Here is a 23,468-nt window from a genome sequence, read left to right on the forward strand (position 1 = left end):
CCGCACCCCCAGCCCCGCCGCCTCAGAGCGCTCCCTTTCCCCCTCCGTCCCCCCTGCTCCCCTGCCCCTCACGGGGATGCGGCACAGAGCCCATCGCGGCTCCGCTCCGCACCCCTGACGGCTCTCACCGGGGCGGGGGGGAATGAACGGCCCCAGGGGAGCCTCAGGTGGGACACCAGGAGGAATTTCTTGCTGGAAAGGGTGGTCAGGCCTTGGCAGGGGCTGCCCAGGGAGGTTTGGAGTGCCCAGCCCTGGAGGTGTCCCAGGAAGGCCTGGCCGTGGCACTCAGTGCTCTGGGCTGGGGACAAGGGGGGCATCGGGCACAGGGGGGATCCATGGGCTGGGAGGGCTTTTCCAACCGCATTGATCCTGTAATTCCCGCAGCCTGCAGGAGCTCCGTGAGGAGCGAGGTGGCCGGATGGCGATGCCCTGGACGGAGTGTGACCTGCCCCGGGCAGCCACTGGTGCCGCAGAGCCAGGTGAGGCGATGGAGAGCGGGGATTAGGTTATATCTGCCTTATTGTCTTTGGGCACGAGCAGGTCCATCAGCCCCAGTGGGCTGAACGTGTGGCCTGTGCTGGGCTCCCCTCCCTGAACTCCACGGCTCTTGGCCAGTCCAGCTCTTGGCCACCATTCCAGAGAGAGGGACGTGCCTGCAGTTCGCGGGCCCTGGAGGGAGCTGGAGCCCGGGCAGGCAGGGCAGCGTGGCACCGCACCCAGTGCCCGGGCACTGCCACCCTCACACTGCTCCAACGCGATGGAAACTGAGGCACGACTCGTCCTGCTCCTATTCACCATACAGAATTACACATTCCAGGGTTTTCAAGCATCCCCAGTCCACTCTGCGGTCGTAACGTGAAATAAGCATTTGTCTTCTAGCATCTGCCTTTTAATGTTTGTTAAGTTAAGATTGTTTTTATGAGCTTTGGGTCTTTGGTGGTGCCTTTATTGGTCTTGGCATTAACTGTTTTATAGCAAAAGCAAAGCAGTGTGCTTAGCGTAATTAAACGTGGTGTGGGTAAGAAGAGAACAGAGATCACCTTGTGAGACGTGAGTTTGAATTAATACTTCAGTCTTTAATCATGCAGCAACATAATTAAGATTATTCAATATGGAGTATTTAAGCAATTCAATATGGAGTATTTTAAGTTTTCCTCGAGTTTTACAGTTAATATTCTCAGAATATTAAAAAAATCCTGGCTTGGACTGTTACTGCTTTTTGCAAAACTTCACATGTTTTTAAGAAATTCTAGCCTATGTCAGGTTATTCCTCGTTGTTCTAAGCAACTGTTTTTATGGAGTACCTTTCACTCCCTCACACTCCCTGTGACCTACACCGCAGCCTATATAATTAATCCTCACAAGAGCTTGATAAAGTAGTCAGTGATAACATCTCTGTTTTCTAAGTGTGATCAAATGTCTCAGCTAAATCTCAGAGGGAGTCAGCTGGGGACAGGGTTTAACAGTCCTTTTTTTGTTCTTGATTAGGTTTCCTTTTTTTAAAAGAATTATTTTTCTTCAGTGGTTCATGTTGAGCTCTTTCAATGTTAAAGTTCAAAGCTGGTACAGAACAGAAGAAGACAATCGGGTAAGTTGCTCTCTTTAGAATCACACTAAGAGTTAATGACTGAAATTTTCTGGTGGTCCAGCTGTTCATCAGTGCTGAGGAAAGGAAGACATTGTCAAGCTATTGCTGTACCTGAAGTGTCCTTTGGTGAAAGTTCCTTCACTTGTTAGTTGTCTGCAGTACTGAGGGGAGTGAAGAAGTTCCCATGTTAATGTACCACTGTTGGGAAAAGTTTTTTGATGTGAAAAAAACTAAACGTTGCAAAAGTAAGATTTTCAAAATGAGAGCATGCAGTTGTAAGGAAAGTAGATCTCCAAAGGCAGATGGAGTGCAAGGTGAGTTGGAATCACAGAATTCCAGAATGGTTTGGTTGGAAGGGGGACCTTAAAGCCAATCCAGTTCCACCCCCTGCCATGGGCAGCAACATCTTCCTGGTTGCTCCAAGCCCCTTCCAACCTGGCCTTGGACACTTCCAGGGATGGGGCAGCCACAGCTTCTCTGGGCAACCTGTGCCAGGGCCTCCCCACACTCACAGGGAAGCATCTGGCAAAACACTAAACTAAAGAGTGGCATGGAAATTAATAAACTATAAATATTCCTAAGAAAATTTTGTTGAAAGGGAGACAAAAGAAATCCAACAAAATTAACCTGTGTTATTGGTGTCCAACTCACCATATTTCTAAGAAATGTTTACTTCATTTTGTTTTACATTTCCTGTATCATTTAGTGGCAGGGACGCTGCTGCCTCTGGCAGGGGCATGGCAGGGGATCAGGGAGGGATTAGTCCCTCATGCTCAGCACTCCTTAGGTCACATCCAGATGCCATGCCCAGTTTGGGGCTCCAAGAACAGGAAAGGCCTTGACAGACTGGAGGAAGGAAAGGGAAAGGAAGCCCCAGGATGGCTGGGGCTGGAGAACTTTCTCTGTGAGGAAAGGCCACTGGAGCAGGGCTTGGTCAGCCCAGGGCAGGGAAGGCTTTGAGGACCCTGCATCCTCCAGCCCTTCCCATGAGGCTGAGCCAGGCTTTTCTCAGTCAAGGTTAGGGGTGACAGTAAGCCAAACCAAGAAGAGTTTGGGCTGAATGCAGGGAAAACGTATTCCCCACCAGGACAGTCAAGAGCAGCACAGCTGCCCAGCAAGGCTGTGCCATCCCCATCCTTGGAGGTTTTCCAAACCCAAGTAGTTCAAGCCCTGGGCGACCTGATCTGCCCCCAGAGCTGACCTGCTTTGAGCTGGAGCTTGGACAGGGACCTCTTTCCAGCCCAAGTCATTCCATCATTCTGTGATTCTGCTCTCACAGTGCAGATAAGAGAGCCTGGGAGGTGGATAATACTGTATTTCAAATCTGTGTTTGTGAGTGTTTTTGTTCTCTGCAGCAGGCAGAAAAGCCATGCAGCATGAGAGCTGAGAAAGCTTTCATCAGCTCCTCATTTCCACTGTTCCTGCTGTAATGGAAACATTTCTTCTGCTCCTTGCAGCAGCAAAATAATAGTAAAGAAAATTACTTCAGTCAACTGAGACATGCTTTTTCCATGTCCTCCTTCCTGGTAAAATATTTATTACCTGTTAAAGGGATTGAAGGTCACCAATTTGCTGCCTTTTAGAATGCAGCATATAGAGAGAAGTAAAAGAAAAATAAAATACTCCCATTTAAAAAGTCTGGAGGCAGGGAACTGTAAACAGTAGGCAAAAGGTGGGAGAAATAAGGAGAAAATGTCCATTTTGGTGCATAACTCTGCTGTGGTACATCACAGCAAGGAAAGATGAGGGTATAAATAAGTGATAGCAAAGGAAAAATAAATGGGCACTGGTAGGGTGAGGTAAGGTAATTGGTGGTGTCCAGCAGGCTGAGAGACTGGGCTGCCCTGGCAGCACTCACATAATCCTTTTTCCCATGCTGACTGTCCCTGTCAAACAGGGCAGGAGGCATTTCTGAGGCATTTAGCCTTTGTACAGGTTACAAAGTGTGTAAAGAGCAGCTTTCCTCGGGATCAAATCAGGTACAATGAGGCAGGAAGAAAGGGCTTCTTGTCAATGTGTGTCCAAAACAGTCAGCTCTGCTGGAATCTCTGTTACCTTCCTGGGCTGATGGGTAAGATAATAACCTGCCAATGTATCTGCAGGGCTTGGAAAAGATCGTGGCTTTATTTTGAGACTTGTAGACCAAAATAAGTGAGAAGGAGAGAGCCATGGCACATTAACTACTCACAGAGGTAATGTGAATAAATGGGAATTGTAGCACAATCCACATTGTTCAAGGATCAAAATGCACCAATGAGGGACTCTATCAGCTTTATTCCTTTGGAAAATAAGTTTTGCATGAGACACTACAAGATCTGCAGTATTCAGACCCCACCATTATTAAGTTCTTTCTTCCAAAAAATTCCCTGAGAAACAGTTTAGAGCCAGCATTTGGACAATGCTGTCCCAGTGGGGAAAGATATTAATGCAAGTTGCTTTAAGAAGGCAGGAATATATATATATATAAAAAAATAAAAGCTTTGGCAGTTGTATGGGCAGGAAGCATCCCAGAGTAGATACAGGCCAGGCAATCCTACAGGCACAGCAGCTGAACAACCTGAGCACAGTGGTGTCAACGACTGGGATTAATTCAGAAATATTTAGTGTTTTTCAGACAGTGTTTCCATAACAGCATTCAACTGCATGGTTGGAAAGTAATTGTATCAACAAAGTAAAAACTGAGGTCAAAACTTCACAAGTAGCTGCAAGATCACATTCTCTGCTTCAGAAAATGAAGTTTCAGCCAGTGATCAAAGGGTTTGGCCAATTTAAAAAATGAAGGATAGTTCGAAGTAGCACCCCCTCAAATTACAGAAAAAGGCCATGCAACTGAAAAATTCAACATTTTCTTCAACATTCCATGAGGCAAACCCCCAAACTTACTGGAAAAAACCCTGCATTTACTAAATCTGTAGCCTTAGGGTTTGTGGTCAGAAATGTACCATGTGTTCAGAATATTGGTGCTTTGAGTAGACACTTTGTCTCCTTAGCTTGTAAAATACCTTCAAGGCATATTAAGATGTTTGACTGAAATAGAAGAGCTGGATAATTAGTGGTATTGTTTATAAAGACATGCTTGACTGGGCTTTTGGAGAGGGGTAGCATGCACTTAATGGCTGGTATTAATGCTGTGTTTGATATTTAAGACTATATTAACAGGTGGAGAAATGCAGGGAGACAGAAAATGTAATCATTTAATCAGGTAATTAGTTTATTAGAAATATTTTCATTTGTTGGGATCTTTATTTTAGGCATTTGCTTTATCCCTTTAATACAGGAAGAGAAGAGAATTAATTCCACTTATCTGAAACATGTTGTTTAGCCACAACAAAAACCAGGGTGATAATTGTTTCTGCTTCCATGTGCTGCAGCAATGAGAAGTGGGTGGAGAGAAAAGAAATATTTTTTAGTTTGTTTTTTTACCTTCTTGTTTCCTCAAAAGATTTTGGACATACTTTCAGAAGAGTCTAAGTAGTGTCAGGGCAAAGAAGAATCCAGAATGGTGCCCAGCACAGCTAATTTGAAATAGGGACAGGATTAAACCCTTTTTACAGCTTTTTAATTTGTGATTCAGCAAGCAATCAATGTCCTGTCCTCTGCAGCAAGGAAACAAGGGTGATTAACACCTATGAAATGTAGGAAAATTCTGTACACGATGCTTTGAAATAGTTGGGGTTTTTTTAAATAACTGTAAGTGTTGCAAAGACAGGGTCAAAGACTTTTGAAGTGTGGTAATGTTTGTGGGATTAACCCGTAGTGAAGCTGTTCTTGCACTGATGAACTTTTCATTTGTGGTGAAAAAATTGTGACCTGGAAAACAAATTTAGTACTGGCTGTTCTCACTCTGGGGCTCTGGGCAATATTTGAGGTATGTACAATATTTGGGGTGTGTGACACAAGCCAGGACAGCAGCAAGACTAGAAATGGAATATTTAGAGGGAAAAGCAGTACCTGCATAGAGCTCTCCTTGGATCCAAAACAGGAGCAGCAAACTGGAAGCTGGGTGGAGATGGAATGTCTGTATTGAGGCCTGATTAATTAATTAATTAATTAATACATCTGCTGAGCTCTAATTAGGTGCAATTAACAGCTTTTTCACAACAGCTGCCTGGGTGATATTTTAGATAATTATCTGGTGCCCTCTTGTGGGGTGTGAAACAGATACAATCAAACACAGGGATTATTTTTCTGCAAATACAGGGATTTTTTTCTGCCACTGAATGGTCCAACCAAGCGAACCTTTGCTGAAATGGCTGAAGGTTTATGCTTGCACTGAAAATCATACAGAAGGTAAATGAGCATGAGGATGTCTTGGGCTGTTGTGTTGATCTTTACACAGCCATTTAAAAAGTGGTGAGCAAAACTGTATTTTGAAATAGACAAGGAGAAGGCAGAAGGAAGCAAAAAAAGAGGAGGGGGGGAAAAATCCTGGAAAAAATAGTCAGTATACATTTTAGTCATTCTTGGCTTAAGCATCAGTTATAGCAAATGAATGACCACTCCTTCCCCCTTTTTATGTCTTGTTTGAGGGGATTCCTTGTAGCACAGACTGACCTGGTTTGTAGCTGGTCAAAGCACACGATCCCCATCCCACTGTTTCCACGAGCAGAGAAGCTCCAGGGATGCTGGTGCCATACTTTCCAGAGGCTGGTTAAATTCTGCAAGCCTGTCCCTGAGCTGAGTGTTTCACACAGAATTCAGTGAGGTTTGCTTGTAACTCATCTGGTTTTTCCATTATTTTTACTTAAGCACTGACCTCAAGCAATTATGAAAAATACATGTTTGCCAACTGGGCTCTCATTCCAAATCCACATGTGACTCACCAAAGCAACTCTTGCACTTCTTCAGAACACAGCTCCTTCCTCACAAGTGTCAGGAGTTCTCAGCTCTGCTGGGTGTGGGTTATACAGATGTGAGCTCTGGTTTATTTGGGGGTGGCAGAGCACATTGCACACGCTCACGTTTCAGCCCAGCATGTTAAGGAGGATTTTGCAGTTGGGACTTTCTTTCCAAGGTCACAGTTGTCAGATAATCTTCTACACAGCCTTATGGGATCTGCAGTGGACTTTGGTAGGTGCTGGGGACAGGCATTAGATTAGGGTAGAGGTCTAGAGAAGAAATAATTTCTCCTCTTGGCTTCCACTTTCACTCTTCTTCAGTTATTTTCAGGGCGAGGAATGGAAAGGTGAGATCTTGGCTGTATGTCACTACTTGCTTTTAAAGTCTGTGGTTCTGCTATTTGGCAGATTTTTTTGCCTTCCAAATAGTAGCCGAAACGCAATTTGGAGAAATGTGGCCTCCACCTATTCCCTGCAGCCTCACACATGTGCTTCAAATTTGCAGTAAGAGGAGAAAGGAGATGTGTAATGCAGGTTTATGGACACAGCAGATGTCCACACACACACGCTGCATAAAGGAGACCTAAACAGTTTTGGCCTCAGTGAAATGAGGCACAGGGCTAGGGAGAAGTAAATAATTATTTGTTGTAATGGTTTCTAAATCCCTTGGAAAGAACCTGAGTTGCTGAAGCCCCCCCTAATTCTCCACATGGTCTGGAATGAGGAGTGCCTTGTTGCTGAGGGTCTCTGGACATTAAGACAAGAAGGGCAGGTCAGCACTTACTCTTGCATTGTCCTTTTTTCCTCAGATGAAATCTGTCAGAACATGGATTTAGAATTTAACTGCCTGCAAGTGAGACCCCACAGAACTGAGGGTCTGTGTTATAAGTTGCCAGAATTTTTTGCTGTCTTCAGAACAAGCAGTGGAAAGGCTACCACCTATTTAAGGCAAAGAGGGAAAAATGGAACAAGCCAATCTTTCCAGACAAAGCAAATGATGAGTATTAATGTACAGTCAGTTTAGATTTCTGACAGGGCCTCTCTCCCCAAAATATTTGCATTGTATAGTTAAAAATGACAGTATTAATACATTTAAAAATGACAGTATTAATACATTCTGGTTCCATGACCCTCTTCATGGTGGTTGACTGGAAAGGTTGATAGTGCGCCTGAGGTTTCCAGTCATTAGGAATTTCCTTTTCTGTGCTGATTACTGCAGTGTTTGTGAGCAGGGGTGATCCAGGCAGATCCTTTCCATCCCACAGCGGTGTGGGCTGTGGGGACAGCACATTTCCAACGCCAGAGAAAGGGCTTTCAGAGAGAGCTGCCAGGTCACTACAGTGTTTGTCATTGTTCCAGCTTCCCTAGGAGTCTGGGTTAATCTAATTAACACAACAGGGGGAACAAGGTGACAATAAATTTAGAAGCCCTGAAGAACTCTCTTATGTGTGACTGGGAATGACAGGCAGTGCAAGGAATGCAGAGCAGGAGGATGCTCAGGGGTGAGGACTGAGCAAAGCAGCTTTTTTTTTTGCACTCATAACATTAAGCTGGCATTTTTTTCCACACTGTCTACTCTAAGCACCTACTTCAGGAATTCTGAATTGCCCTCTGTGTTCTTACCTGTCTCTGAATTGGCAAGACAGCTCTGCTCATAGAATCACAGAAAGGTTTGGGTTGGGAGGGACCTTAACGCCCATCCAGTCCCACCCCCTGCCACTATCCTAGGGTGCTCCAAGCCCTGTCCAACCTGGCCTTGGACACTTCTAGGGAATAAAAAAATTGAGAAGGAAAGCAATAGAATGTAGTGATTCTCTTCAGGTACTGATTCTGTAGTGTCTACATGTGCATAAATCATCCCCACTTCAAAAAACAACATGAGGAACTTTGAAAACTTAATTTTCTCAAAGTTCAAAGCCAAAGATTCCAAAACACCTTGACATTAGTGGAGGCAGGTGGAAGAAAGTTGATGTCTTTTTATTTTTTTCATGAGCCATAAAAAGCAGGGTTTTTGGTAATAATTTAGCAACAATACACAACACTTCCTTAAAAAACTAGTTAAAACAAGCCATGGAAGCCATTTAAATAGTACTGTTTAAAAGGAGTTCCAAGCTAAGGGACAGTGGGATGAAACTGTCAATAGACACCAAAAGTTTTACTCCCATAAAACAGCAGGCATTTTTGGAAGCTTTGTTACATTCTTCTGTATTCTTCACAGAACTCCCTGCTGTGCTGCAGGAGCAGGTATGCTGAAGGAAATCTTCCACAAGGCAGTTTCAATTCATGAGACTTTCAGGGTTCCTTTTCCTACTGGTTTCAGTGGTTTGTTTTGCAGAGGTCTGGTGGGTTGCTGTGCATGGGGAGGGGGGACCTAAATCCACAGCACAAGTGGAGGAAGAGCTTTCACAAACTTCCAGGCTTAGCACATGTCCTGGTCCTGAACACTTAACCCCCAGCAGGAACAGTTACAGAGAAAATAGTCTGTTCAAAAGAAGTCAGTGATACAGAATTCTTGGACAATGAGAGGCCACAGCTGTTTCCACAAAGCAGCTGAAACCAAATTTTTAATGTCTTTTCCTGTGAAATAATTTACAGTGGTTTTGTGTAGCCATTGATCAGAGAATAGTCAAACAGGCCACCCTGTCCAGAAGGATTTTTCCAAGGCACCTACAGAAAATGAATAGCCAGCATCTGTGAATTTTTACTGAGAACAGGCATCTACTTCTCATCCCCAACCTACAAGTAAAAAGTCTTCTAAAACATATAGATCAAATACCAGAAACGTTGCAGCAGAGCATTGGCCAAAAGTCAAAGCATTCTCTGTGTGGTTCTCTAAGACATAATTTCTCTTAGTTTCTGGCAGCTTTTTTATGATAAACTAGGAAAATATGATGAGAAGTCTTGGAACACTGAGTGGGGATGAGGAAGCAGTGTGAACTGCTTGACAGAGTGTAAAAAAGCCAACGAGGGGGAAGGAAACAGGAGAGAAAGTGGTTTGGCAATCAGCCCGTGAGAGGAGGATGCAGAAACACGGTGATTAAGTGCGAGCCCCATATTGCTTCCTCTTCTAGGAATTCATACCCTCCTCAGGGTCTGTGCCCCATTCCCTGTCTTTGGTGGGAGTTGGGACCATATATTTTTATCTCCAAATAAGGGGGGCAGGAGCTTCCAGGGGACAGCAAGAGCATCTTTGGCCTGGGAGGAATCTTTGTCCGTATGCAATTTTGGGAGTCGGATGTCCAATTTCAGCACAGGGCTCCTGCAAGCCAACGACTGCTGTTCCACCCAGGAAAGAAAGCCCTGACCCTTCATGTCTCCTGGGGAGTTGGTGCACCACTCTCAGCACTACAGGGACAGCAAGAGCTTTCCCTTTTTTTTGAGTCCTGCGCTGAATTGGCCAGTCCGACTCCCAAAATTCCATACAGATGAAGATTCCTCCCAGACAAAAGGTGTCACCACAGAAAGTTCTTGCTGCCCATGGAGTGCCCAGGCTGGCCCACCAACTGCACCTAATAGTCAAAGGTTCCAGGCTTTCTTTCCTGGGGATAAGGGCTGTTTGCTTTTTTCAGCCCTGCACTGAAATTGCCAGTCTGACTCCCAAAGTTGCATACGGATGAAGATTCCTCCCAGACAAAAGGTGCCAGGACAGAAAGCTCTTGCTGCCCACAGAGTGCCCAGGCTGGCCCACCAAGTGCACCAGAAACCATAAAGATAAGATCTTTCTTTCCAGGGGAAAAGGGCTGATGTTCACTTGCAGAAATCCTAGGGCCGAAATAGGCAATCCAGCTCCCAAAACTGAATACGGACGAGGATTCCTCCCAGAGCAAAGGTACCACACCAGAAAGCTCTTGCTGCTTATGGAGTGCCCAGGCTGGCCCACCAACTGCACCAGAAACCACAACAGTAAGTTCTTTTTTTCCTGTGGAAAAGGGGTGGGTTTCATTTTCAGGAATCCTGCGCTGAAACTGCCAGTCCAACTCCCAAAATTCCATACGGACGAGGATTCCTCCCAGACAAAAGGTGCCACACCAGAAAGCTCTTGCTGCCCATGGAGTGCCCAGGCTGGCCCACCAACTGCACCTGAACCCCAAAGGTCCCAGGCTTTCTTTCCCTGGGATAAGGGCTGTTGTTGGCTTTTCGGAGCCATGCACTGAAATTGCCAGCCCGACTCCCAGAATTCCATACAGACAAAGATTCCTCCCAGACAGAAGGCACCAGCACAGAAAGCTCTTGCTGTCCCTTTAGTTCCGAGAGTGGCTCACCAACTGCCCTGGAGAGACAAAGGGTAAGCACATTGAATTTTGGGAGCTGGACATCCAATTTCAATGCACTGCTCCTGCAATGAACGACTTCCCTTTCACGCAGAAAGGAAAGCCCTGACCCTCCGTCTCTCCAGTGCAGTTGATGCACCACTCTACTCATTCTCACACCAGGGCAAGAGAACACATACCTGGAGCAAAAGTTCAGTCTCAGAGCTGCTGTTTGAGGCTGTGACGACCTGAGGCAGAGGTCGAGTCACCCCTCTCTGAACTCCCTGTGCTGCAGATAAAATGGGCCTTCTGTGCAAAACATTCCCAGCTGGAGCAGAGCCACCAAATCTGTCAGCTTTTTGTTGCCTCTACAGAGGGCAGGGACATCACTGGCACAGAGCTATTGCTCCCTTACTACAGGGAGCAGCAAGAAGGCTGAAGGTGGCATGATGGGGCCATGAAGATGATCAGAGGGATGGAGCACCTCTCCTATGAGGAAAGGCTGGGAGAGCTGGGGGTGTTCATCTGGAGAAGAGAAGGCTCCAGGGAGACCTGAGAGCCCCTTCCAGGGCCTAAAGGGGTTCCAGGAGAACTGGAGAGGGACTGGGGACAAGGGATGGAGGAACAGGACAAGGAGAATGGCTTCCCACTGCCAGAGGGCAGGGTTAGATGGGAAATTGGGAAGGAATTCTTGGCTGTGAGGGTGGGGAGGCCCTGGCACAGGTTGCCCAGAGAAGCTGTGGCTGCCCCATCCTTGGAAGTGTCCAAGGCCAGGTTGGATGGGGCTTGGAGCAACCTGTGCTAGTGGAAGGTGTCCCTGCCCATGGCAGGGGTGGCGTGAGATGAGCTTTAAGGTCCCTTCCAACCCAAACCATTCTATGTTTATATGATTCTAAGTTGAGGATGCTTGGGATGATTCTAATTTGTAAAGAAAACTAATTGCAGGATAACTCTTCCTTAGCTAAGTTGAGATTGCCTGGGAGCCTCCTGGAGTGTGATGAGTGGTCACAACGTGGGTATCTGAAAAACAGGGAGATGTGCTGGGGCAGGAGGGACTTCTGTATGGAAAGACTTCACCGGAGGAGAAGGGTGCGGGGGATTCTCTGTCACCAGAACATCCTACACAAGCGAGCGTGCAGGAGAGGGCGCCAGACAGCAAGGAGTAACTTTGGTGTGAAAACATCTCAATAAAAAAGGAAGCGAACAGCTACTTTAAAGTTTTGGCTGAGGTTATATTTTGCATAACCTCAGAGAGTTAGAGTGGGTGACTGAGCATCCATGGTTTTGGTAGCTAGTGCATTCCACATTCATGGCTACAGGCAGGATATATGAGCATGGACTGAAAATCTGATTCCTGTCACTCATGTCAGCATCTCCAGCCTTTGATCAGTCAGGAGCATAATCTACTCCTCTGGAAGTAGATGTGTGAGAGCAAGCTCGGCAGGAACTGTTCAGCTTCCCTTATTTTTACTGTGTTGCCCCAGTACCTCAGTTACAGCCCTCGATACCAGTCCCTACAGTGAACTAGTTCCTTGTTAAACTGGAAAATTCCCTTACAAAGACTCTCCATTGATCCAGTGAGTGTTGGCTGCCTGCATTCCTAGAATATGGAATGAGGCAACGCACACCGAGGTTACAGCTTGGGCTGTGTTTGTTTTCAGGGCTGTAGCAGTACAGGGCTCCTGGCAGACAGGAGGAACATTCAGGAGACAGGACACTGGAGCCCTGTCAGACAGGTCTCCTGACTCCTTTTGCCGTGGCACAGCCAGCAGTTAGGGGAACTGCACTGAGTGGCAGCGACTTCCACCCCTCCTGTCCCCAAACAGAACGTGCTTCCTCAAAACAGCTTTTCCTCCCTCTCCTAAACCTAAATACAGACAGAGCTGTCGCTTGTGGAACTCACTCTAGTGATGGAATGGCATCCATGGTGGCCACAGTTGAGGCTGGTACTTCCTGGACCCCATCTGCAGGGCTGCATCCAGCTCTGGGACCCCAACACAAGTGAGATGTGGAGCCGTTGGAACAAGTCCAGAGGAGGCCACTGAGTTGATCTGGAGCCAGGCTGGGAGAGCTGGGGGGGTTCACCTGGAGAAGAGAAGGCTCCAGGGAGACCTGAGAGCCCCTTCCAGAGCCTAAAGCGGCTCCAGGAGAGCTGGAGAAGGACTGGGGACAAGGGATGGAGGGACAGGACACAGGGAATGGCTTCCCACTGCCAGAGGGCAGGGAGAGATGGGAAGAAATTCTCCCCGACCCTGGTAGTGTTCAAGGTGTTCCTGCCCATGGCAGGGGCTTGGAATGAAATGAGATTTAAGGTCCCTCCCAGCCCAAACCATTCTAGGATTCTACATGAACTTTGGTTTATTTTCCCTTGTTTTCTGGTTTATTTTTCCTTGTTTTCAGAGGATTTTCATTTTGCACAAGGCAAAAGTCTGGAATAGCTCAAGCTATCACTGAGCCCTCCTCCAGACCTTTTTTGTGCTTTATTGTTTTTGTCCATGGCCTAACAATGCAAGCAGTGCCTTGAGCTGGGACCAGCAGCCAAGTGGCCACCAGCGATAAAGAGAAGGAAGGAGGAGCAAGGGAGAGTTTGACCTCACCACCTTTGTTTAGATTGCTGGTTCTTTTTAGAGTTTCCTCTTCTTATTCTTTCAAGTACTTGGGGAAAGAGAAGGGAACTGTAGCCAGACCATTATGTGTGTTTAGCCCATAATATAAACATTTTTATCGTCTCTCTTTTTTTTTTTTCCTTTATTTTATTGGCAGTGGTTTAAATAGCTACAGAAATAGCAGAGAAATGGAGAGACTAAAATTTTGCAAGATTTGAATTCTGGGCAGCGTGCCAAGTACCAGGTAATTTTTGGCAGGACTGCAAGGTTTGGTTTGCACACACTGCTTTCAGTCCTCAGCGGGGATGTGTGTGCTCAAAATGGGAGTCCAGTGGCTGGGACCTTCACAGCTCAGTTGTACCATATAGACAAACTCCTCAAAACCTTCATTTTAAAATGAGTGAGGGGCTGTTATAGGACATTAACACCCTTGATTTCAGCCTGCTGCCCACTTCTGTGTTCTCTGGTAATGACAGAGTACTGCAAGCCCCCAGTTCTATGCAGTAGTTACAGGGGCTGTGCAAAGAAACATCCAGTGTGGCATCAGAAATAAAACAAGGCCACTGCTGGTTCTTCTCTTGGTTCTTCAGACGGGCAAGAGCTAATTTGTGCATCTAAACACATCAAGGGAAAACACATTAAGGCTCATACAAACAACTCCCCTCGAGCAGAAATTCTGTCTGGGTTTATGTAAAAAAACCCACCACTGTGAGAACAATTAAGCAGTGGACTAAGTTGCCAGGGAAGTGGTAAAATTTCCCCTCACTGGAAATATTCGAGGCTTGGCTTGACAGAGCCCTGGACAGCCTAACTCAATGGCCCTGCTTCCAGCAGAAGTTTGGAGCAGATGGTCTCCAGAAGCCCCTTCCAAGCTGGATTTTTCTGTGATCTATCATAATGCTTCTAATCATCATGTTTCAAAGTTGGGATAACAGAAGAATGTTGTTATTTTCTCTCATGTCAGGCAAATGAGGATTCCAGTGCCTACGGAAATACTAACTTTATTATGGAATAGGAAAGGAAGGAAAAGCAATGGTTGCATTTCACTTACAAACATTAGTGCAACCGACTGTGGTCAAAACCAATCTGGCAAAGTTGAACTGCACAGGTAACCAGGAGAATACAGGTCTCTGCTAAACATCATCAAAAAAGCAATAAAATCATCTTTTTTTGAGGGCCCTTTTAATGCAGTAAACATGCCAGTGTGTTCAATACTGCACAGCAAAACAGCTGCACTTGCAATGGTGGATCTGTCAGAAATCAAGCAGTTTTTAAAAGAAGTATCATGCTTTCCTATAAAAGCCAAATAAACACTGACACCTACATTGCTTTGAAAAGAAAACAGAATTACTAGTGACTTGAGAAATTTTATCAGTTCTAAGTAGATCACTATTATATAAACAAGGCCACTGCTCTTTCTTCTGTGGGATAAAGAGGCAGGAGAGAACCCCAGCCAGGTAACATGCTAAAAAAGCAGATTATTGTTATCCATGTTAGCAATTAGAGCAGCAAGGATGAGAAAATCAGTGCAGAGGTCATAATACACCAGTTAATTACATTTGCTGTCCTAAAGGACAAGGAGAAACCCTGTGCCCAGATATTATCACCCAAATAATCAGAGTAGTTGTTAATTGGTAAGATTCTTGCTGCCTGCTTGGCCACGAGATGCCTCCTAAACATACTGGTGCTACCCAGGAGGTGATGGCCTTTTGTCCAGGCAAATTCTTGTGTGAGTGCAGCTGATGTGGAGAGGAGCAGGATGCTAACAGGATTACAGGGTCAGCAGGTACCTCGCTGCCGACAGATTAGCACATCGTGTCCTTTGTTGTGTGGCTTCCCGTGCCAGAAACCAGGCTTGGATGGATTTAGGTTCTCAACAGCCAAACTTAATGAACAGAAAAACTTGTGAACATTTTGGGATCCATTTACTGGGAGTTCAAACCCTAGGAGTGCTGAGGTTTTTATGAAATTATCTGGAAGGAAAATGAGGCAGACGAGACCAATCACTTCAGAGCAGGGAAAATACATCAAAAATCCAAACTGTTCAGCTTTCCTTTGTGCATCTCCTTTTGAACTTCAGTGTGCAAGATGGTTTAGCAAATCCCATTTCATTTGCTACATATGCCTTTTTGGACAGACTCCTGACGAGAAGCTTCTCCATGGAAAATGGAGCCTTGGAACAGGAAGGCTGTGTTTAAACCCTGTGCTTAGTCTTAATGAATATACTCGGAATAAAAAGCAACAAAAACCATCTGTGGTCAGAAGAAGCAAATCCAGATGTGGTGGGGATTTAGTCCTCTCCTTCATTAATCGTGTCTGCAGGATCATTCAGCTTCTGCAGCCTGCGCCTGCTGTCCTTTTGCAGGGCAGTTAATCATGCAGGAACATCAGCTCACTTGGGAGGAAAGTTTCGGTCACATCTTTGTTAATCAAATGAAAGTAGGATTTCTTACTCCTCTAAGAAGAGTCACTGTGGTTTCCCTAGTTAAGAAGGGAAAATGACAGGTCTAATTGCTAGATTTGGTGTCCTGCTGCACTGAAGTCTGTTCAGTGACAATGTGATGTCAGCCTTCCTCTGTTACCAGGCTGCAAATCCCACCCCATAAACTCATTTCCAACATTTGGGAAGGCTTTTTGTCTTCCCAGGAAGGTGTGGCTGCCCATTTGAAGCAGTAAAGAATCCACTGGATCTCCAAGGGATGGATTTTCCTCCTGGATTTTCTGCTGAGATCAGTAGGCTGAGCTGTGCTTGTTTGCTCTCGTGTGAGCGCTGGGCCCTGAGCTGTGCTTTATTTATTGGTTCCTGTGCACCACCCCAATTTCTACCTGAGGGGACAAATCAATGTGTCATGTTTGACACTGAGGGAGCTCCAACAATGGATTTGTAAAGGCCTGTGCATTAGCTGCTTTGACAAGAATGTCCTAATTAATTAAAATACAGCCTCTAATGGCAGCGGAGCAGGAATGAGCACCTCTAGCTGTGTCACCAGATTTCATAACTAGTGACTAAGCAGAGAAGAAAATGGTCTTTGAATTTACCAAATATGATGGGAGTGTTTAGTAAACAAGAAAAGTTCCACACATGTATTTTACTTCATTTTTTTTCAATTTACATATATACAAACCCGTGTAATTTCTTGGCCACTGGGAAAGGCAAATGGAGTGTGCAACAGCTGGAGGTGATTCTCAGCTCTAGGATTCCTTGCTTTATAGGAAATAAAATCCAGAACCACATCTGAAAGTTTCTGATTTTTGCATCCCTATTCAGAACTTTCACTCCTGTCCTGTGACATGTCCTAACAACCAGAGTTTCCCCCTTGCTGATTCCCATTGGTGTTGGGTTTGCTACAACTCTTCTTTCCTGTTCTTCCAGATCATCTCAGCATTGCCCCTCCAGCCTTCCAAAAGGAGACTGCAGCTTCAAAGAGTCACAAGGCTGACATCAAAGGAGCAAACTTAAAGCAGTGTTCTCCTCAGGGTCCTGACACAGCAGCTGACAGGGCCAACAGCACTCCTGCAGGAAAACCTGGGAGGGGAGAAGTCCAGGGGAACTTTTCACCACAGGGCTTGAAGATAATGATTACAAAGTTAAGGCAAGGCAAAGTCTCTTGTTCTTGTGGAGTTACTGGTTTCAGAGGATTTTTTTCACTTAAGTACTCAAGGTGTGCAGAGCTCTTTCCCTTCTCCACAGCCACTGCCTAGAGCTGTACTTGCATCAGTCTGTTTATTTGTAACAAATCAGTTTGAGAATCTGTTTTAAAAGCAGCCTTGACGTGCAACTTGGTAATATGGCCTAAGTACTAACAGCTTGTGTATTTGATTATAAACATTATAACTTGCTCAAAATAGACTTACATGGGTTTGGTTGCACTCCATGTGAACTGGGAACCTAAGACCCACTTACGGATAGGAAAGAAAAGAGCAGAGCTCCTCTCCAGAGTTTACATTAGCAGTGTGCTGTTCTCCTAATTTTTGAGGAGGAATCCTGGGTAAGCAGCATTCTTATGCTTACCTGGTGTCTTTAATCTCAGGTGTCAACAGAGAGAGAAGCTTCTAGTCCTCATTACAGGGAAGCTTTCATGACCTCACCTTGCCCTCTGACAACTAAGAAAAGAGAGTTTTTACTCCAAGTTTTCAACCTCTCCACTCAAAAGTATTTATTTTTGGATGGACGTGATGTGTCCTGTTTGGATATTGAGGATGGAAATTCTAGATTTGTAGCAAGGCTAATGTCTGGCTGAGCCTTGCTATGGGATAAGTGTGTGTGCGTGTGTGTTTGTATGTGTATATATATATATATATATATATATATATACACATACTTACAATGCAAGTGGAGATCTACTGAACTTTGCCATGTCACCATTAATGCATTATGAGAATGTTTGATTGCAGGAAAGTGCCTCAGATTATGTATCAGATTCAATTCTGTGAAAAACCCAGACATTTATAAATGATTTGCAACCAAGCAGGGCAGAATGATGAATGTTACTTACAATTTGGTATCCAATGAGTATTGGAGTGAATGTTGTTTACATGTTGAATGACAGTAAAACATAACTGAGAGAAAATAAGGAGGGAGGAAGGCAGCCAGCAAAGCCTCCTCTTGCATTAGGTTGTGCACTCAGCAGCCTGATTATATTCTGATTCTCAAAACCTGTGATAGAGATAAAATTATATCATTTTACCACCATCTGCTATTGAAATGTACCTTTGCCTTGCTTTTCTTCCTTCATGAGTAGTTCAGACTGTCATCAATACTTTCTGCACTTACAAAAATAAGAGGTTTCATCTGATTTCTTTCTTTAATAAGTGACCACAAACACCATTTTTATCTCTTCCCTAGAACATTCAGTTCATAGATGAAGCAGCACTTCATATACTGTCTCCCCACCCCACCATACCTTTCATTTCATCTTGCTATAAGAAGAATATTTTTTATACCAAGAACAACCATTCACTGGAACAACCTCCCCAGGGGTGTGGTGGAGTCTCTGCTGCTGAAAGTTCTCAGGATGCAATGGCATGAGGTGTTAGATAATCCCATCAGACTCCCTCTCCCACGAGAGGTTGGATCAGATGATCTTTTGAGGTCCCTTCCAACCTGACTCCATGATTAAGAACCTATTAAAATCCACTCTCCTGTTTGTGGGTTCTCAGTGCTTCTTGCCAGTCCCTCAGAATCAGGGTAGTAGCTAAAGCACAACCAACTCTAACTTTCTCTTCAGGGCTATTTTATCAAAATGTCATTTTTGGTTCTCCAGCCTGAACAGCTGTGCTTCTCTAGGAGTATCTTCTGTGGCTCAATTTTAAGACCTCCTTCCAAGCTTTTGAAAATAACTCTTAAGGATAACATTTTTATGTTACTTAGATAGAAAGGATTCAGAATATATTTCAGCCAACAGCCTGTCCTGAGAAAAGGGTTGTTTTTATCTTGTGACACATCTTCTCGAGACTACTCTCTGCAACCTGATTTTGACTTTCAGACAATAATGATTAGCAGTTTCCTCTAGCAGTAGATAATTATTATTTATGCAGGACAGTTCTATTCCATTTGCAGCTCTCTCTGTCAACAGCACCTTGTTATCCTGCCTACAAAGTCAGTGGGCTTAAAATGGCTCCTTTCCCTTGGGGAAATCTTCTAAGGTAGTTTTGGATAGTTAATCATCTCTCCTAATGGATTTCACACACATTTCACTGAAGTGCTTCTGTTTGCTAACAAACTGTGTGTCTGAGGCCGTGACAGAGCACACACAGGGGGGTGTGAGCACACGGGGGGGGTGGGGGTGTGAGCACACACGAGGGGGGTGTGAGCACACACAGAGTGTGAGCACACACGGGGGGGGGTGTGAGCACACACAGGGTGTGAGCACACACACGGGGGGGGGTGAGCACACACACGGGGGGTGTGAGCACACACGGGGGGGTGTGATGTGGGCACACACAAGGGGGTGTGGGCACACACAAGGGGGTGTGGGCACACAAGGGGGTGTGGGCACACACGGGGGGTTGAGCACACACAGAGTTCCCTCTGAAGCAAAGGGCCCACTCAAGTGCTGTTATGCAGCGTGTCAAAGAAACTGGTTCCTTGGCATGTCTCATTTGCAATCAGACAAGGAGAAGTAGCCAACAAGGTGGCAAAGATTTCCCAGTCCCCCTGATGATACATTTGCACCTGTCAGCTCTGTGGTTAAGGCCCATGTGTTAGACCAACAACCACTGGAGTTTGTTCCATGGTGTGCCCACGGTGTTGAGAGTGGGTCTCGTGTCTGGGGCACATCAGGGTTCCATTACAGTCCCTCTGCAGGGAAATAATGAAGAAGGGATTGTGGAGACAACCTCCTTCTCCCTCCCTCCTGAACCAGAGCTGGAGGCCAACACAAAATAAGGCAGTGTAGTGGCTGTGACTGCACTTCATGGGTACTACAGCTCCCAGGGCTTTCACTGGTGCCTCGGGGGTCCAGAGTCTGAGGCAGCTTGGACCTCTCTCCTGGTGTCACACTGCCACAGTGAAATTACAGAGGCAGTGGAGACAGATTTCATTGTTTGGTGGGCAGGAGGTGCTTCTCCTGGTCCTGCTCACTCAAGAATTCACTTTCTCTGTGGGATGGCAGAGCTCCATCACGTTGCCCTTTAGTATACAATCCAACCTTTGGGATATAATACAAAACAGGTGTTTAAAGAAGGAACTTTTAGGGAGAGTAAGGGGAAAAAAACCCTCAAAGATCAGGATTTCATAGGAGAAAATGTGGGGAAGTATTTTTCTTGGTTCTGGTGGTATTTTTGTTTTGATTGTATTCCCTTATCATTGATAGCTGCAGTGTGGATGTTATATCAGACTAAAATCTAACATGGATTTCTTATCCTAGAGAGGATGGTTTTGGTTTTAAGCAGGATAGAAATAGGATCATTTATATATGTTCCTGACTTGGTTCACATTTCTCATGGTATCTTTTTAAGATGCTTAGGACACAAGCCTTGCCATTAAAACAGTATTTCCCTATCTTGAAAGGGAAATTACAGCCTTTAATTAGCTAACGTTTGTGAGATGCTTGGGGATCTTGGGGAGCAGGTAGTACCAAGTATAAATGTTATAATTAAGTAAACTATTCAGTTCTCACTTTGTTTTTACCCTAGCTGTAATTAGACAGGGAAGTTTCCCATTCAGTGCACACGCCAACATCTGTTCTTGGGTATAAAGCTTCTGGGATTTGGCATATTTTCATCAGCTAAATGACGAGACAGAATAGCAATCCAGTTTATGGCTCATGAATTTTCCACAGTTTATCTCTCCAGGCTCCTAGAGCTTGACTTGCACATTCCACGTGACTGTGTGTTACGAAAAGCTTCTCAGCCACATTTGTTAAAAGATATGCTACACTGAGCAGAGCCTGAATTCTCTGAGTTGACACCTTTCAAATGCACAGCAGTAAACGGTGTTTCCTCCTGGGTGTCTGCTCGCACAGCTCCCAGATGTGGGGTGAGGAAACCCCCGCAGCCTCCTCTGCGGGCTCTGGGCAGAGCCCATTAAATGTATCCATAACAGAGCCTGATCCACCTGTGACCTCTAGAAGTGCTGTGCATTGAGTGTTATATCTCAGCTGAGAGATCTATAGACTTGTGAGACGCTGTTTCAGGGGTGCTCTGGTTGAGCCTGGTCTCCTCAAGGTAATTAAGCAATTGCTTAATTGCTCCATTACTCTTCAGTACAATGATCCTGTGCCCAGAGAGTGTGAGTTTCAGAAGGAAGGAGGCTCTTTAGCAGAACACCAAACTTGACGTTACGTATCATCTTCAGTACTTCAAATCTGATCAAGTTTAGTGTTGGTTTTAAAAAGATTCACCTCCAAGATTTTTACCCATCCTGTGATCAACCGAGTGGCAAAGCACTAAACATACCGACCCCACAGCCCACGTAAGCAAACCTCAACTCTGCTGAAGCAATTTCACAGCCAGTGACAGATGTGTGCAGGCTGAATGAAAAGTGTTCAAGGCTAAAATGCATAACTTCCCATCACTGTGAAGCTCCAGTGTGTCATCACTATCCATATTCATTGCAGCTCATCAACTCCATGCAAAACATATGAGGCACAATAACGATGGCACCCTGCCCATTGTTGGATTAGCACTATAAAAACAGCAGAACAGAAGATTATACCTTAAAAAGTCACAGCTGGTCCAAAGCATCACTGAAGTTATTATTCAGAGGCAAGGAAATTCGGGTATCTGTTCTGTGCTGTCCTGTGAGAGGATCTGCACACTGGTGCTCTTGCATGTTTTAGGAAGTTGGCTCGATCACTGGGCAGTATTTACTGATATTTACTGGTGTGTATTTTAGTGCCTGCTTGTGCAGGTTTATCCTTCATCCTGCATTCTATAGCAACATTCAGCATTCCTGGTAAGAGTGGGAAGATACGGCCCTGAAGACTGAGTTATGAGTCATGGAATGGTTTGGGTCGGAAAGGACCTTAAGGACCATCTTGTTCTACCGCCTGCCGTAGACAGGGACACCTTCCAGTATCCCAGGTTGCTCCAAGCCCCATCCAGAGCACAACCAACACAGTCATGGATCCTCCGGGAATAACCTCAAACACAAACCAGTTTGTAACTCCGTGTGGTGCATCCCAGCTTTTGTGTTGGGAGAGGCAGCCAGTGGTTGACTTGTGTGCTCTCTCTGCATCCCATGGGCTTTGTTAATTAGTTTTCTTTACAAAGTAAAATCATTCCAAGCATCCTCAACTTAGAATCCCAGAATGGTTTGGGTTGGAAGGGATCTTAGAGATCATCCAATTCCAAGCCCCTAGCCGTGGGCAGGAACACCTTCCACTAGCCCAGGTTGCTCCAAGCCCCGTCCAATCTGGCCTTGGACACTTCCAGGGATGGGGCAGCCACAGCTTCTCTGGACAACCTGCCTTTAGCGTGGCCTGGTGTTTAAAGCAGCCTCTATGGAAACTTCGCAGGGTCTGCGCGTGCCTCCAGGGGGACGCGGATTTTGCGATGGGGGTGACAAAGTGACGGTGGGAAGAGGAAGCCGCAGCGGGGGCAGAGCAAACCGAGGGATGCGCGTGTCCGGAGGCGGAGGGCGGCGGGGCAGTGAGGATGTCCCCGGCAGCCCAGGGGCAGTGCTGATGTCCCCGGCAGCCCAGGGGCAGTGTTGATGTCCCCGGCAGCCCAGGGGCAGTGTTGATGTCCCCAGCAGCCCAGGGGCAGTGCGGATGTCCCGGCAGCCCAGGGGCAGTGCCGATGTCCCCGCAGCCCGGGAGCAGCGCTGATGCCCCGGCAGCCCAGGGGCAGTGCGGATGTCCCGGCAGCCCAGGGGCAGTGCCGATGTCCCCGCAGCCCGGGAGCAGCGCTGATGCCCCGGCAGCCCAGGGGCAGTGCGGATGTCCCCGCAGTCCAGAGCAGCCCCGGCCGGGCGGGGCGGGGGCGGTCCCGCCGAGGGGGGCGGTGCGGCCGGGCCGGGCCGGGCCGCGCGGGCGCTGCGGGGCCGCCGGTGCTGCCGCTCCGCTCCCGCTCCGCCGCACCATGGGCGGCTCTGCCTCCGCACCGCTGGACGACAGCAAGTGCACCTACATCCGAGGTACGGGGGTCTCGGCGGGGCTGCGGGGCACCGCCGCCGGGAATGCCGCCGGGAATGCCGCCGGGAATGCCGCCGGGAATGCCGCCGGGAATGCCGGCGGGAGCGCTCCCGGGCATCCCCGCGTATCCCGCGCGCCGGGCAGCGCGCCGGGCACGGCGGGGTTTGCGCTGGATCCCAGAGGCCGGTGGAGTTTGGAGCGCTTCCTTAAGCGGCGATGCACTAAAAATTCCCGCGGAGGGACTGTAAATAGACGGTAAAAACTTTAGGGAGCGTGGGAGCGATGCGGCTGAATCTGCCCGGGTGACAGCAGATCCCGATCCCCCAGCGCCGGCAGCTCCCACGGCACCAGGGTCTGCCAGGGTAAATCAGATCCCGACCGTACACTCTCAGGCACATGGTGTGACTCTTGGGGTGTCCTGTGCAGGGCTAAGAGTTGGACTCCATGATCCTCGTGGGTCCCTTCCAACTCAGCATGTTCTGTAATTCTGTGATTCATATGGCCTGAAGTTTTGCCAAGCTTGCTTCAGGCGGTGGGAACACTGTAGGTGAGTATTTAGGTAAACTGTTCAGATTGTGTAAGGACATTCCTTTATCCCATTAAAATGT

At 46.5% G+C, this 23,468-nt stretch overlaps 1 protein-coding gene across 2 annotated transcripts in view; it reads left to right on the forward strand.

Annotated features, from left to right (window-relative positions):
- The first annotated feature begins 13 nt into the window (after positions 1-13).
- The window catches only part of NIBAN1 (niban apoptosis regulator 1), an 84,567-nt gene continuing 61,112 nt past the window's right edge, over positions 14-23,468 (forward strand). Inside the window, exons 1-3 of one of the 2 annotated variants that reach the window (XM_032696256.1) lie at positions 14-167; positions 385-479; positions 1,650-1,833. In XM_032696256.1, the coding sequence (XP_032552147.1) occupies positions 1,773-1,833 (61 nt within the window). In that variant the 5' untranslated portion in view covers positions 14-167; positions 385-479; positions 1,650-1,772. Of the gene's footprint in view, positions 168-384; positions 480-1,649; positions 1,834-22,787; positions 22,863-23,468 lie in introns of those variants that run through there. The other variant, XM_032696257.1, reaches the window with a different exon arrangement.

Source organism: Chiroxiphia lanceolata, chromosome 9, assembly GCF_009829145.1.
Source record: "Chiroxiphia lanceolata isolate bChiLan1 chromosome 9, bChiLan1.pri, whole genome shotgun sequence".
NCBI classification, from domain to species: domain Eukaryota; kingdom Metazoa; phylum Chordata; class Aves; order Passeriformes; family Pipridae; genus Chiroxiphia; species Chiroxiphia lanceolata.